Source organism: Seriola aureovittata, chromosome 20 (assembly GCF_021018895.1).
Source record: "Seriola aureovittata isolate HTS-2021-v1 ecotype China chromosome 20, ASM2101889v1, whole genome shotgun sequence".
NCBI lineage: Eukaryota > Metazoa > Chordata > Actinopteri > Carangiformes > Carangidae > Seriola > Seriola aureovittata.
Window position 1 is genome coordinate 11,371,195 of NC_079383.1, and position 15,489 is coordinate 11,386,683.

Below are 15,489 nucleotides of genomic sequence, written 5' to 3' on the forward strand. Positions count from 1 at the left end.
CAGCATTGAATACATCTCAGAAAACAAGGGTTTTTAGAAATTCAAGTGTTTTTTAATCACATTTATGAACAATTTAAACATTAGTAATACAAACGGCTACATTCTGAGACAGGCAAGAATTGCCCTGGCAGTACTCAGTCATCCTCATTATGGTGCATCTTCTACAGCCAGTCATGTTCATCCAGTAATCACCTAACATGTTCATCATTTTGAACTAATTTTGCTGTTAAAAAGTTTTGGCAGGAGCGAGATGCACCTGTAGCAGTTTCTGTGACAAGGACATCTAAAATACCTCATAACTCTATAGATAATAACATCTAAAATCACAAACTTGGCCGGGTTATACTTTGGGAAAGTGCATCATGCACTGAAGATGATTACGTCTTCACATGCTGTATGTACATATGAACAGTGCATCATTCTGTGCACATGTTTTCACTAGTTATCCAAAGGAAACTTTCATGGTTTCATCACTGCTGCAAAACACAGAAAATATCTTTACAAAAATCTGCTCTGGTGTGACCACAGCTCTGAGGTGAGATATGGGTATTGCAGAAGTTGCAGTCTCATTCACATATTAAGGCACTTGAAGATACTGGCACTGAACGGGTTGGTTCTTGAGATGTAGTTCAGGGTGGAGGATTGTTTAGGAAAACTGTTGTGTGAACCGCAGGTGGAAATCACGGATCTTCTGCAGCACAAACTTCAGCTTCTCAGCGGGTGGCAAGATGGTCATCCTGAACAGAGGAGGACAGAACAGGAAGAGGGACGTGGGTTAATGGCAACACTGTCACAGTTGTAGTCAAACCAGAGGCAATATCAAGTTTAAATGACAAAAAAAATCCAGTTTGTAGTGAGACTGCCTGAGTCAAAGCACTAACCTGAAGTGGAAGGTTCCCTCTCTCTGTCCAAAGCCACTACCTGGCACCAGACAGATCCCCTCCTCCTCCAGCAGCTTCATACAGTAGAACATGTCTGGGACCTGGCCTTCTTCCTATAGAGACACACATGCACATATTTGTACATGTAATTGTCTACACAGATGAATAAATGAGGATGATGCAGGGTGTGTGTAGAGCAGACCTTGGCCTTGTCAATGGCCTTTTGAGGTAGAGTGATGCGGGGGAAGGTGTACATGGCCCCCTGGACCGGGTTACAAGTGATACCAGGTACTGTGTTGAAGATCTCCTCCGTCAGCCTGGCCTTCTCTGCCAAAGCTGTTAACACCGCTGTCCGCTCCTGCAGCGGAAGATAATGGTAAAACTGTCAGGGAGGAATGAATACATGAACTCTGTGTCTGTGCTGAAGCTGCACATCCTCCACAAGTTAATGATCATCAACTTTTTTCAGTTTATCACCAGGCTGTTAACAAGAGTGTCTCAAGTGTCCATGTTCATGGTAAGTCATCCATGTAACTTCTAGGCCCCGGTTGGAATTACAGTCTAATGCCTGTCTCTCATTATTTACATCCAGCAATGGGTTTTCATTGGCCAGGTTAATGTGATGTATTTACTCCTGATTGGTGACCATCTGGGCCAAACTGTGGGATAGCAGGTGCCTGTAAGCATACACTAGTTTTCTTCTACACATTCTGTGCAATGAAAGCTGCATTTGGAGGAACCTCGTTGTGTCTGGTTTAGATGTGGAGTTCAGTCCTTAAACTTTTAGCCAGGATTACTTAGGCGCCACCCCCTCCCGCCCTTTTGGTCAACAGAGCGCAACAATATGCAGCCTACCAACAAACTGAACCACTATCTCCCACTCACCTAATCTCAGTAACACTATTGAACTGTGCAGACAGCTTTGTATGCACTTGCTCCAGTGTAACATCACACCCTCCGAAGGTGGAGGACACTAGTCATTATCATTACTATTATTAATGTTATTTATAAGTATTATCGATAACACTAGTACCTATAGGTATTAGTATGATTATCTCCACTATAACAATTAACAGTACATATGATAACACCATTACCTATGGGTAAATCTGTTATTATTTTCGCTGTTACAGTTAACAATCAACAGTATATATTGCTGTTCATGGTCTCTCTCTCTCTTCTCCCTTCCTCTCCTCCCTCACCCACTCTTTCTTCTCTCAAACCCAACCGGTCGAGGCCGATGGCTGCCCACCCTGAGCCCGGTTCTGTTGTAGTTACTTTCTGTTAAAAGGGAGGTTTTCCTCCCCCCCTGTCGCCAAGTGCTTTCTCTTTGTGGAAACTGTTGGGTTTCTCTCCATGATAAAGTATGGTCTTGACCTTACCCTGTAAAGTGCCATGAGATAATTAGTGCCACGGGTGCTCAGCTCCAAGGCATCTATTAATCTTCTGTTTCGGGTTTATTATTCTTCCGCCAAATTTCGGCGCGTAACTCGTCCCGCAGCTTTGAGAAAACCCCGGTAATATATACATCAAAACGTGCATCTTGATCCCGCAAGGGGTGCTATGACTTTTGGTGTTAAAATTCCAATTTTTCCCAAAGTTATTCCCAAAAAACTGGGAATAAATAATGCATTAGAAATGCATTGGAATTTTCTTTAGAAACCCACCTTTTTTCGACAAAATTGCACCTTTTTGCTGAGTCACCCAGCTCTCTCATACCTGCACGTAGAAATGTGATTCAAACTGTAAAACGGAGGAAAACTTCTGCTCTCTCAAAAAGATAGGAACTGTTTTTACATAACATGTAAACTTTTCAAACTGTGAGCACTCAAAGGAGGAGTGCAAATCACTTTTTCTTCAAAGTTAGAGTGAAAGCGTCAGTTGGCTAGAGTGCGTGAAGCAGTAAAAAACAACCTTTATTTTTATTTTTAACTCGAGCTCGCGGCCAAACTGTAAAAAGGAGACAAATAATTCTTTCTGAAAATGTAGACATAGTTGTTGGGATTCATAAAATGTAACTTTGACAGGCAGGGTCTGCACAAAATTTAAACGGGGGTGCCGAGTCCGGCAGCAATACCTGTCTCACTCTCATTGACACCTAATGTAATCGGCTTTTTTTTTCAAAAGAATCTCTCTCTGTCTTCGCACTGACCTTACTCACTCATTTTAAGGAATATCTGAATAAAATAGAGACTGTAGAAACTTCTGGCTTCAGTGTCTGGCACGGTCTTTTCGGTTTATGAAAAGAAGTAACGGTTTTCTCATAATTTGCAGTTGTTTTGAAGCCATGTAGAAGCCAAATTCTGGGCAGATTTTCACATTGCCATGGCAACGGCAGCTCCTGACCTGTGTGCGTGCCTGCGTGCGCCTAGCAACCAGATAACCAACTCTCCAAGCTCTGCTAGCTTTACATTAGCCGCATGTTAGGTCTTAAATTACATTTAGTTAGGTCTTAAATATGTAAGTCCATTTACTGCTTCCTTCGTTGCTTTTTTTTTTTGTTTTGTTAAAAGAGTGAATGAAGTTGTGACGGTCTCCGCTGAGACAGAGACGAGGAGAAGCTACTAGCCCTCTCTCGCTGTCACTTCTAGTCGCGTTGCTCTCCTCCCCAGTAATGTTAAATTTAGCACAGAAAAAAACATAATAGTGGTAATTTAAATAGCGGTTCATGGGATTTATTAACCCTCAGGGGTCCCTCTGTCCTTTTTTGGACATTTTCTTCACTTTTCTTTTTTGATTTGCTGATCATTTTGGCTGTGTTACAGCTGAAGGTATGGATTTCTGCAAGAAAGTGTCTTTTTTTACATATTTTTAAAATCTAATGTCAGTTACTGTTACAGGTCTATTATACACTGGTAACACATTTTGTACCCGCTGGGGTTCCTCGCGTCCAAAAAAGGACACACAAAGAAAATGCTATAAAATTATCATATATCAATATTTTTTTCTGCTTTTTTTGCATAAATCTCTTAAACCACTTAAACCACTTAAACCTACCAAATGATTATTAGTTTTCAGGATTTTAACCCTTTAAATGCCAGTTTGTAGACATGTTGCCTCTTGTTTTATTAAAAAAAACAAGACAGAATATGAGATATTTCCCACATAATACATGATGGAGGGATGTGACATTGTTTTATATCAGAGTCTTTTATATCAAGACATTTCTCAAAACCAGAGTATGATTAGGGTGACTTTTGAACACTGGAAATAAATCATGTACTCATCCCGGCAGTAGCCCCCGTGGCACTCAAAATTTCCCTGGAATTTTCTAGTGTATATTATGATTTGGCGCTATACAAATACAATTGAATTGAATTGAACTAGTGCCTATCTATCAAATACAATGCAAGATGACTGGATGAGATTTCATACTTTGTGTCAACTGCATTTAAACATTTTTATTCATATTCTGTTTGGTTGACCAATATTCACATAAGTCTGGGCGTTCTGGTGACTTCAGGCTGTAATCAAATCCTTTCCCAGGTTAGTCATGAAAGAACATATGTGTTTATCAATACACTAGATGTTTTACTTAATTTTTTTACTTTAATTTTATTTTACCACAACATTTACAGCATCGTCTAAGTTAATTTTGAATGTCCATTCCAAGATGAGCTTCTCAAATAAAGAAAATGCTAATCATCAGTTGATGACTTAATGTGTCCTGGATGCTGAAGCATGCAGTCATGCACTGCAAATACAAATAAAAATACAAATACAACAATACATCCTTTGCAGCTGGAGACTCACAGTACCCATGGACACACAAATGACCATCAACCTAATGGCTTTCTTGAACAACACAATGCTTAAGCCTAACTGTGGGTCTGACGGACACAAGCTACCAACATTACAACAGTATGTATAATGCACGCGTGAAAATGTAACAGAAACAAGTGAACACATGTAATAGCATTTTTCAGCAATCAAAAGCTGATTATTCACAAAGGACTGAGTGGCGTGTGAGGACTTCAGCACACTCAATACAGCCTTTGTGTGCATAGATTACATGGCGAGTATTTACTTAAATAATTCCGTGTTTGCGTACACTCAGAGCATTACCAGGATGTGTGCTAGCTGGTGAGCTTTGTGTGTTATTCAGACCTTCATAAATGTGGTGTAGGAGGGCTCGTCTGGCTGCGGGGGGTTGACCACCAGGTCCAGGAGAGCCTGTCCAGGAACTGGAGGACACAGACGCACTGACACCAGTTTGGTGAGCTGGACCTTCACCTCGGGGTCCATGTTAATCACTTCCATGTAACCTCCACGGAATCCACACCTGACAAAATAAACAGAGGAAAGGAAAGTCAAACACAAAGTACACTCTCAGTGCAGGTAACATGTACACGTCAGCAGAGTTAGCAGAAGTAACAGGCAGTAGGTCATTTAAAGGTGCCCTATGGAGTTTTCTTGTTAACAAAGATTTACAGTCACTGTTACTAATTATATACATCAAACAAACGTGTTGAATGCATTTCCTTTATAATAAAACAACGCTGAGATTTTTTTAACATTCTAAATCCTGTATTGTTTGTTTATTGTTATCGTTTTCACAACTAAAATAAATTATGTTATATAATCATGCTACGTTTGAAGCAAATATACTGAGAACAATCAGTTGAACTTTTACTATGAGATTTGCTGATATATAAGATATTATATTATCATTATCAAAACTGTGTTTTCTTAGTTGTTTAGGTGTTTACTGTGGCTTAGGCATAAGACAAATGCAAAAGAAGACATTTTGTCCTTTACAATAAGGAACAACTACTGTAATAAATACCACCTGTAAACTGCTGCAAGTGATTGCTTGATATATACAGTATTTTAGCCATCATGCTTTAGCAGCTCACCACTCACTCTCGTCCTCAGTAACATGTGAAGATGGAAGAAAGGAAATACTGCTTCATTTATCAATCGCTGATTATTGTAATACTAGCGAGGTTCAATCTACATATTAACACTAAACTATTGTAAAATAGGTGCTAGCAAGTCGTGTCCATTGAAAAGATTTTGTGAACAGCTGCCCCTAGAGACTGTCAAAAGTTTAGTCAGCAACACTGATAATTTACTCATGAAGCTAATGATGTAAAGATTACAAATTGCAGATGAAATCAAACCATTTTTTGTTGAGAATTCTTACGTTTCCTGGCACATTATTGCCCCTTGTAGATCAGTGTTCATAGTGTGAAACCATTGGCAGGGCTGTTTATTGTGACACCCACGTGCTTGTGTGTGAGGTGAACAAAACACAACTCCACAGGTTACCTTTAAATATAAATACAAAAAAACTGATCTATGTACACACATCTACTCTGTGTGTACGTGTGTGTCTGGCTACTCACTCTCCCATGTAGCATTTGGAGGTGGAGTGGAAGGAGGCCATCTCCACTGTGCTGGAGTACTCTGGTCCCATCTCAAACAACACCTTCTTGAAGGAGTGAAATTTACTGCCCTCTGCATACACATTATCCTGGTAGACCTAAAATGGGAAAGTAGCTTAAATACAGACAGCCTTATTAAAAACACATCATTATTCATAAAAAACAAAATCTAGAAAAAAAACATCTGTACCTAAGAATTAGCTGAAATGTGCAGGTTCGCTATAAAAGTTGACTAAAAAAGGATAATTTAAATGTCAAGAAGATAGCACATAGCAAATGATCTACTGTATTTAACCTCTGTACGTCATGAATTAAATGAATTAAAAATGTATTCAGTCATCTAAAAGGATAATACATAAGTACATTTTTGTCTCTCTTTACTTTTTCAGTCTATGTGACCATAGTCTGTAGTTAGTCCAGGTGCTGTACTTGATTCCATTACATTCAGGTGTTTCTATGTTTTGTCAACCCTGTTTAGTGCACATAAATGAGTGGGATGGCATATTTGCAGAAAATTGATCGTTGTGCTGCTCTGTGTGGGGGGCAAAACTTATTAGCATATTATAATTCTGGCTGCATCCTGCATAGTGATGTGAAAGAAGGTGGTCAGCCTTTGAAAAACAAAAAAACGGCTTTAATGTCACTTTACATCAGGTGAAGCCTGAAGTGCAACATGCTTGAAAGATTCTTAAAATTTCTCCCATGTGTGATTTATTGTTCATTATTGGACAAAAGAAACTGTGAGTGAAAAGCTTTTGAAAAGAGCAAATGACATTTGTGAATTACTTCATCAGCCATGAGGAAGAGATGCTCCTCTTTAGCAAATCGGATCACATCTTCAATGCACTGCCTGCTCTGGACCTGACCTGCCAAACAGGACAACCAGTGTACAGACAGAAGGAAAACCAAATCTCAAAATACGGCGTGATGTCTACAATGCCCAAGAATTTTCCACCCAAGATATGATTGTTTTTTGTTTTTTTTAAATAACAAAGTTGATCAACTCCATATTTTCTATGTTTAATCAAAAAATTCCAGCCACTGTTTCATTTCACATGGAGAAACTGCTAACACCAGACATACCGGTGGGGTTTCCAGGGTTGATGATGCAGAGGACACGAGGATTGCAATGCTGCCTGGCTGCATTGACGGCTCTCCTGAGCTCTGTGACGTCCAGACTCCAACACTTGTCCTCGTCCAGGTAGTAACTGATCTGCACTGCACCCAGGTCGGCCAAGGCGGCCGAGTACAGAGGGTACTGAGGGATGGAGATCATCACTCCTGTACGGTCTCGACCCTCACCGCACACCAGCAACTTCAGCATGGTCTGGAATTAGAAGGTGTGGGGAGGTAGAAGGGACAGAAACCTTTATTTTGGAAAATGTATACGGATTGGCAGGATATTCATGTAAATTAAGAAGAAGAGTAACTGTATTGAGCAAGCTGGAGGACAATATGTAAAAGGGGGTTATCTTTATAACAGCAGAGTAAACCAACACACCTACAAGTATACACTCTGTGCCAAACACGTCACAGTTCAACACTGCAGGCAACAATAGATAACTTAGGTGCAGTAGTTGAGCGTATCTTAAGGTCATTCAGTAGCCTGATTAGGTTACATAAAACCAGAGAACGCTGTTTTGATTGTGACAAAGGTCTGCGGGTGGACTGATGTCACAGATGAGCAAAGTACAGCTGAGTATATAATTAACAAAAGTTGAATCAAGAACAGATTCACAAGCCAATTATACCAAAAGTGGTGCAATGTGTGTCGTATCAACTCGTAAAACAGTTCTGGGAAATCTGCTCCAAAGTACAATGTCAGCACTTCAATCAGGAACAATAAGAAGTGTAACCCATACCACAATGGCATCACTGGCCCCAGTGGAGAGGTAGATGTTGTCAGGGCTGGAGGGGATTCCACCATCTCTCCTCTCTATGTAGCACGCCACATCCTGACGGACGCACTCGATCCCCTGGCTGGCACTGTAGGCCCCTAGAACACAAGAAAATGAACTTTGATTCTCATAGAACATGCTACATCAGTTGATGTTTGTACAGACTCAGGCTGAACAAATAAATTATTAATGAATACACAAACGAAGGGAGAAGCTAGTGACGCGTGTGCTGAAAGGCGACGGTGTGAATGTGGTTGGTGGAATAACGGGGAGTTGTCTGACCTATACTGTGGCCTCCACAGGCCTCGAGGATACGCCGCGCTCTTTTCTTAGCATCCTCTGGGAACTTGTTGTCTTCCAGGAGTTCAGGGTAAGAGCACAGAGCCAAGACCTGAGAGAGGAGGATAAAACAATCACAACATATCTGACATTAACAGACGTCCTATAGATTCTGCAAACACTACAGTTCAAAAGATTGAGAACATCCCCAGTTTTTCTAGTTTTTATTGAAATCTCAGCAGTGCAAAGGCAAGTGGTAAACTACCAAGAACTGAACAATTATATAAATGACACAGAACACAGGGTTTTAACAGGGATTAGGAAACTGGTTAATTAACAGATTTCCTGTATCAATAGGTTAGGTTATATGTTTGTACCCGTAGGTAAATTCAGTTTGGTGTCATCAGTCTTACACATACACATTTAACACACAGCACAGACAACACCAAGGTAAATAAAAATTAATTAATTAATTAGTTAAACATTGCTTCTATATGCAGTGTTACTACAACCAGGTGGAAGTAAATGAAAGTTAATGCAAACAATTCTTGCAGGTGCCCCAACTTTTGTTGATGACTCACAAACCCTCTGTCTGTAAAAGAATGGAGTTGTTCTAAAAGCTTTAGACCAGTGGTGCATGTGAGAGTAGAAAATCCAGTTTCACACACAACTATAATTATGAGTACTAACAGCTTATGAAACACAACCACTCAAATGACTGAAGGCAAGACGGTAAAAAGTGCACCAACCTGTCTGAGAAATGTGATTGGTTTCTGGCCCATGGCGTGGGCGTCGCCTATGTTAGCCTTGATGACCTCTGTGAAAGGTTTCTTGACTCCCTGAAGAGATAAAAACAGAGAAGTGTAAGAATCAGGTTTTCAGGACAGGGTTGGGGTTACAGATGTAGAAGGTGTAGATAAATACGGAGACAGTGGAAAGAGCAAGAGTGTTGGTTTTTTGTTTTTCATTCTTACATATAATCACAGGCTTTTCAACGAAAAGGATATGTCAGGACATGTAAAAGTGCGAAGGAGACACATGAGCTCAAGACTCTAAAGCGCCCATCAGCATTACTAACCTGGCTGCAGGCCTCAGACATTCTTTCAACACCTGTGTTTCAGATCAAAGCACAGGCTCTCTGTGCTGGGGAAATGAAATCTTTCAAAGTCTAATAACTACATCACATCTCCCACCACTCTGTGTTGTTACCACATGATGGCTCAGTGTGTAAATCAAATCACAGCCACTTGTATTCATCTCATACAGACCGGTACCCTTTGGTCCCCTGAACACCCATGCATGCATCTTCTCTCATTAGCACGCTTTTGTTTTGCAAAGACCCTGGCTGGAGTCTGGTTTGGCCTTTGGAGCAGGAGCCATCGGCCTGGGCAACGATGACGCTGCTGCTGCTGCTGCTGCTGCTGCTGCTGCTGGGGCTTACAGAAACACAAACCCCGCACTGTTTATGGTTGGGGTATTACTCCAGAATTGCTGGCTTAATAAATTTGGATTATTTCATTTTATTCCTCATCTCCTCATTTGAACCACTTTGCTCCTTCGATCCACTCACTGTTCCCCTCTATTATATCAGCATGTCCTTTATTCTTATCTGTTGTTGTTCCAAATTGGATCTTGCCAGCTCTGGTTTGGTGTTTGTCTGTTTGCTGAGAACAACATGCTGCACCTGTTGCTCTTTATCAAGTGAGGTAATGTGACAATAGATGAGCAACAAGGTTAAAATAGATACATATGATACTCACAAGGATTTTTTTTGGCATGATGGTTTGTGCATTCAAAAGCACATCATTAAACTAACAAAACTGAAAACTCCCAATAACATTATTTGAAATATTTAGAGTTTTAGAATACAAACTGAATCACAAATTTAACAACTATTGCACCGGGCAATCATCTTGTCATATATAATTGTCTGTTGTTTGCCAGTACGGTCTTTGCTGGAACCTGCCTTGAGTGTTTGAGGATCAGTGAGTCAGCCGCCCAAACCTACATAACATTCCCCATACTGAATTTAGGTCAACTGTATAGTCGTAATACACTCCATATATTACTTCCCAGGCCAGCCCATTATCACAAATCTTGTATGTCATGTCACTCTGGAGAGGTTGGGACAGGAAAAACCCCAAAGGAATAAAGCACAATTAGCCAGCTCTGTCTTTCCTTCCCACATTCATCTAACCTTTATATAACTTGAGCCATCAGTACATAGGAAAGAGACAGGATACTCATTTATGTGTCTTTTTAAATGTCTTCAAAGCTCACGCTGTTTACATGATCCTTGACATGATTCAGTGTCTTCTACAAGATAAAATACCAGGCAAAAGGCCTCCAAGGGCACAGGGAGAATTTTCCTTTTAACTGAGTCAATATTATTATTTCTGTGTCCTTGAGCGAGAGCTAGAGTAAGATCTACAAGGTTCTCTGGGTTAGCGTTATGTTCGAAGTGAGCTCGTTTGAAATTTAAGTAACTGGATGCAGCACGTTTCCTTTTGAGTCCTTGTCCCTGCCTGCTCTCGAGCAACAAAGAGGCTGCTGTTCTCTGGGAAAGAGAGAAGCCAGTCGCCTCCCCGGCTCAGCGCTGAGTTCTCCTGCTCAGTCAGCACCAGGCACTGATTACACAGGCCGGACCAGTGAACCAGGCCAAGAAACCCTGTGGGTCACCAGGCTGAATAGAGCCTGGCCTGACAACTGTCCTGAATTCACATTTTACTTAGTCTTATGATGTAATCTGAAACTGTCATCCCTCCAAGACTGTTCAGGCATGCTGGAATAACTGTCTGGAACCGTACTATTTCAATCTCTAACTGATGCAAATTGAGATATAACCATGCTCATGTGATTTTTCTAACTCAATATATTTCTAACAAGATGTCAACTGAGATGAAACTCAATTCACTCAGAAAAAAAAGGAGCACAGTCGCAGGATAAAGAGGATTTATCTGAAAGTACAGGTGGATTCTTTTTCTGATCTCTTGCTCTGTCACCCTTTTGTTGTCACAGACAATGCAGACTTGCCAGCAGCTGAGATCCAAGCGTGTATGAGCTCACTGCAGTGCAGGCACTGTCATGCCAGATGTCTGGGTAAGGATTTATAAGGGTCATCACCACACCAGCAAACGCATGCACAAACACACTTGCATAAAATCTGCTGAGCCATCAGTAAAAGTGTTCCAGTCACAGATCTGACAGGAAGTAAGCCCCCAGATGACTGGGCAACTGCTGCCATACAAACCCTCCTGACCTCGCAGAAAACTCCTGGACTTTACATTTCAGATTGTTTTTTTTATATACCCACATTTGCATTGCTGCATGTGGTGCCACTTAACAGGTGAAAGTAAAAGGAAAAGAGTAAACTTTATGTTTGCTTCTCAGCAAGGAAAAACACACTATTTAAAGCAACTCCTGTTAATGTAACACACTATTTGCAAATCATGTGTTAAACAGGATTGTCTAAACTAATGTTTGTGTCTAAAACTACACTCTCTCTTCTGTATTTTGGATATGACCTGTCTATACAAATATATAAAATATTCATATGTTCAAATATTATAAATATAAACCGCTATAATTCCTAGCAAGATGCTTAGGGCATTCCAGCAAGATTTTACTTATTCCAGTCAAACATTAAGAATAGGTTTGTTTTTTGGTTTTCCTCTATTAAGTAGAGGAAAAACAAGTGGACTACTAAGAACCCAAGCACTTTCAGGAGAACTGGGGCTGCTTGTATTGAACCTCCTTGCACAGAAAGGCCTCAGACGCTGTTGGGCCTCACAGCTGCAGCTCAGTCCAATGAACTCTCTCCCCTGTGGGGAGGAGGGAGGTAGGCAAAGCCAGAGAGACAAAAGAGGACAGAGAATGTACCCTCTTTTCTTATATAATATCCATCCACAGTATACACATCCTCCACTCTCGCAATCCTACAGCCACCTCAGGCTAGATAAAAGTGAAATGTTCTCAAAGCCGGTTCGAACTGCAGCCCCCACCCCCCACACCCAGCTCATTACATGTTTTGAGAAGAGTATGTAACTGCAGGGAGGGTTGCATCAAACCTCCATGTTCAACCTGTTTGGCCGTCCTTAAGAAATCACTGTACATCAATGTTACATTTACACTCATTTGTTATCAGCCCAACATAGTGTAATATGAGTTGTTTTGCATGGCAGTGCAGAAGCAGAACATGGCTCTTAAAAGCTGACCTACTGTCTATGTCATGTCTGTAATCTCTCAGCCAGTCAGCAAAAGCTGTCCACAGCAAACATCTTTTTCGTCAGGGTAACCTACTTTTCCTTCCTCTCTTTTTAATTTCTTTCCATATCTCAAGGAAACAGAACAAGGAAATAACAGTTTTGTTTTGGTTTTTTTGCTTAGTCCACAGTAGCTGGTGCGAGCAAAATCCATTCATGAGCATTTTTAGTATTTTTTGAGCTGCAGTGTTTTTAATAAAAATGGAATTCCCAAAAGGTGTTTGACATCAAATAAAACTACAAACTTTAGGCTAAAAATGACCAGTAGCCTATCTGGCTGCTGTCAAATTCCAGCTGTTGAAGTGCATCAACAGCTGTGCAGTTTCCCCCTGTTCCTCCTCTATTTATCCCCCACACAGACACGCATGATTTGATTTCACAATATCGGTTTTCTTGAATAAAAACGATACTGGTCAAAAATGGGATGTGTCACACTGAAACTGTCCATAGGAAAAGTTACACATATATGACTTCAATAATGTACACAGCCTTTCATAACTTAATGTAACTCTCTACTGCACCAACTTTTTAAAATTCTTTTCACGTTTTTCTGCTTTTCACGTAGCCGACATGATCAAACTTTTCTCCGCTCCTTGAGCACAAAGGCAAGTTGTAGCCCTGCACCTGTCTTTACCTCTTTCAGCTCCTTCTCTATCTGCACCGCTCGCTGGACTATGGGGCCTCGGACCGCGTACTCCACCAGCTTCACATTTGGGTTCATGTTATCCAGAGTCAGCACCTTGCCCCGGGACGGGACCCCGTTCATTGCCTGCTGGGACATTTTTGTAATGTCACGCGCACGCTGTTTTCCGTCGCTGCCGCACGCTGGACTGATATCTGAAACATAAAAGATTAAGAAATAGTTACATTAAGCAGAAACATTAAATGTAACTGTAAATAACTGGATACAGTGTGCTCGCTGTTACCAGTTAGTCGCGGGATACTGGAACTGGAGCCGCTTCTGCTCGTGTGTTTACTCCAACTGACAGTTGTGTCTCTCCGTGTTCATATTCCCACCCGACCGCCCCGCCTTCGCTCGCTTCTGCTCGTGGTTGGTTGGATTTCTTCACTAGGTTCCCCTCTGGCCTTAGCGTGCCAAATGACACGTTTAAGTGCTGTCGGGAAAATAACACTTAAATGCAAGGGGCCTTCGCGTGCTGCAATGGGAAAGAAGCAGCTTTATATGAAAATCTTTCAAGTTTAAAAGGCAACTTTTAGGGGTTAATGGATTATCTAACTCACCTGAACATTAGTAAAGAGATGTAATTGCCAGTGCATAATAATTTGAATTTAGGAGGGCTGAAATTTCTGGTAAGGCACTATTTGTAAAAGCAAAATAAGCTGTAATAACCATCTTTTAAATAATTTGGAATCGCTCTGAGAAACACGATTTGCTTTACACCCAAATTTAAAGTTAATTTCTAAATTAATGTGGTAGTAAGCTAATTTATTTTTAGTGGTAACCTAATCTCTTGGGGGTGGCAGAACAAGCTATAAACACTGACTAAATTTTCTGCACATTACAAAGTTGATATACTTAACATGGTATTTATGGCAGCTCATTCACACCTCTAGCAGACAGAACAACATTAGCATTTCTTGAAATTGTTGTTTGTTTGTTTTTTACACCTGGCCAATATAAGTCCAAATAGTTCATCAGCTTACTGCTAACTTTGTCTGTCTCCTGTGTAAAAACAGCTGGAAACCTGATTGATGAAAGTGGCAAGAGTGAACCGAAACAGCAAAGCTACAGGAATAAAAGCATAACAAAAAGCTGGAAGATGCTATATTGCTACATTGTGCAATGGGGAACTGCACAAGTGTTGGTTAGAAGTACTTCAGTGAAGTACAAGTACCTGAAAGTTGTACTTAAATACAGTAATTGAGTAAATGGAGTTACTCTCCAGCACTGATGTGATACTTGTTTGCTTTTGTAGAAGGCTCTCGTGTGTAAATGAACACATGTAGGGTTTTGTGATTGCCGCTGTGAGATAAGAGTGTATATCTTACAACGGACTTCTGCACAGCTAGGGTGTGTTGCATTGGTCTTATAAGGAACTTGGGCAGCAGGTTTTGTCAGAGATCCTTTAATCTCTACGTGTCCTGCATAACGTACAAGGAGATTTTTTTTAAAGAAAAACCCTTAAATTGAAAGGTTGATATAGATTTTCTCTAAATAAAATTGGGTTGACAAAAAATAGACAGTAGCTCACACCCATTATAAGCAAATCTTGTGGTAGTCTGTTTCTCCTTCAAATAGTGTGCAGCAGAGCACTATGTTTGGGGGTTAGGGGTTAGGGGGTTGCCAAAACAACTGCTTCAGTTTAAGAGAAGGTGAAAAAGACTTTGAAACTAGTCTGACACTACCAGCAGTTCCACCATTTGGACAGTTTTGGCATGTAGGTGTGGGACAGCCATCTCTGCATTCCCCTGCATTGTAAGCTTAAGATGATGTCACAAAGGCAGGCCTTTGCCCTTATATGGACGGTGACCCTGCATCTGGGAACAGCAAAGGGAATCATATCACTCAAGAAAAGCCATCTATCGAGTTGAGAATGCAGAGGGACAAGTTAATAAAAGAGGGTAGAATATCAAAGGATGACGCTGGTGTACAAAAATAATTCTTTCCACATCTTTTGTTTGGGCAAGACAAAAATGTAAATGTCTGTGTGTGAGAAGGACCGAGTATGAAACAGAGAAACCCCCCAGATGTCTTGGAACGGGCTTAGGAAAGACATTTGATACGCCAAACTAAAACAGTTCATATATAAACATGTGATGC

At 40.7% G+C, this 15,489-nt stretch overlaps 1 protein-coding gene across 1 annotated transcript; it reads right to left on the reverse strand.

Annotated features, from left to right (window-relative positions):
- Positions 1-30: 30 nt before the first annotated feature.
- si:ch211-217a12.1 (alanine aminotransferase 2-like) lies at positions 31-13,732 on the reverse strand. The gene is made up of 12 exons (XM_056364256.1): positions 13,634-13,732; positions 13,342-13,544; positions 9,195-9,284; positions 8,449-8,557; positions 8,131-8,264; positions 7,352-7,595; positions 7,055-7,134; positions 6,230-6,366; positions 4,989-5,163; positions 1,084-1,239; positions 882-994; positions 31-737 (listed from the first exon to the last, which is right to left on the reverse strand). The coding sequence occupies exons 2-12, from the start codon at positions 13,486-13,488 to the stop codon at positions 647-649; spliced, it is 1,476 nt and encodes a 491-aa protein (XP_056220231.1). The 5' UTR covers positions 13,489-13,544; positions 13,634-13,732; the 3' UTR covers positions 31-646.
- Between the last annotated feature and the right edge of the window lie 1,757 nt (positions 13,733-15,489).

What these genes read in the sequence shown, in the direction of transcription:
- si:ch211-217a12.1 (XM_056364256.1), bottom strand. Translation starts at nt 13,488, where the DNA reads ATGTCCCAGCAGGCAATGAACGGGGTCCCGTCCCGGGGCAAGGTGCTG. An exon ending in CAACCCTGGAAACCCCACCG is followed by an intron (nt 7,135 to 7,351) that starts GTATGTCTGGTG and finishes CCTGTTTGGCAG; the next exon opens with GTCAGGTCCAGAGCAGGCAG. An exon ending in GAGGGAACCTTCCACTTCAG is followed by an intron (nt 738 to 881) that starts GTTAGTGCTTTG and finishes TCCTCTGTTCAG; the next exon opens with GATGACCATCTTGCCACCCG.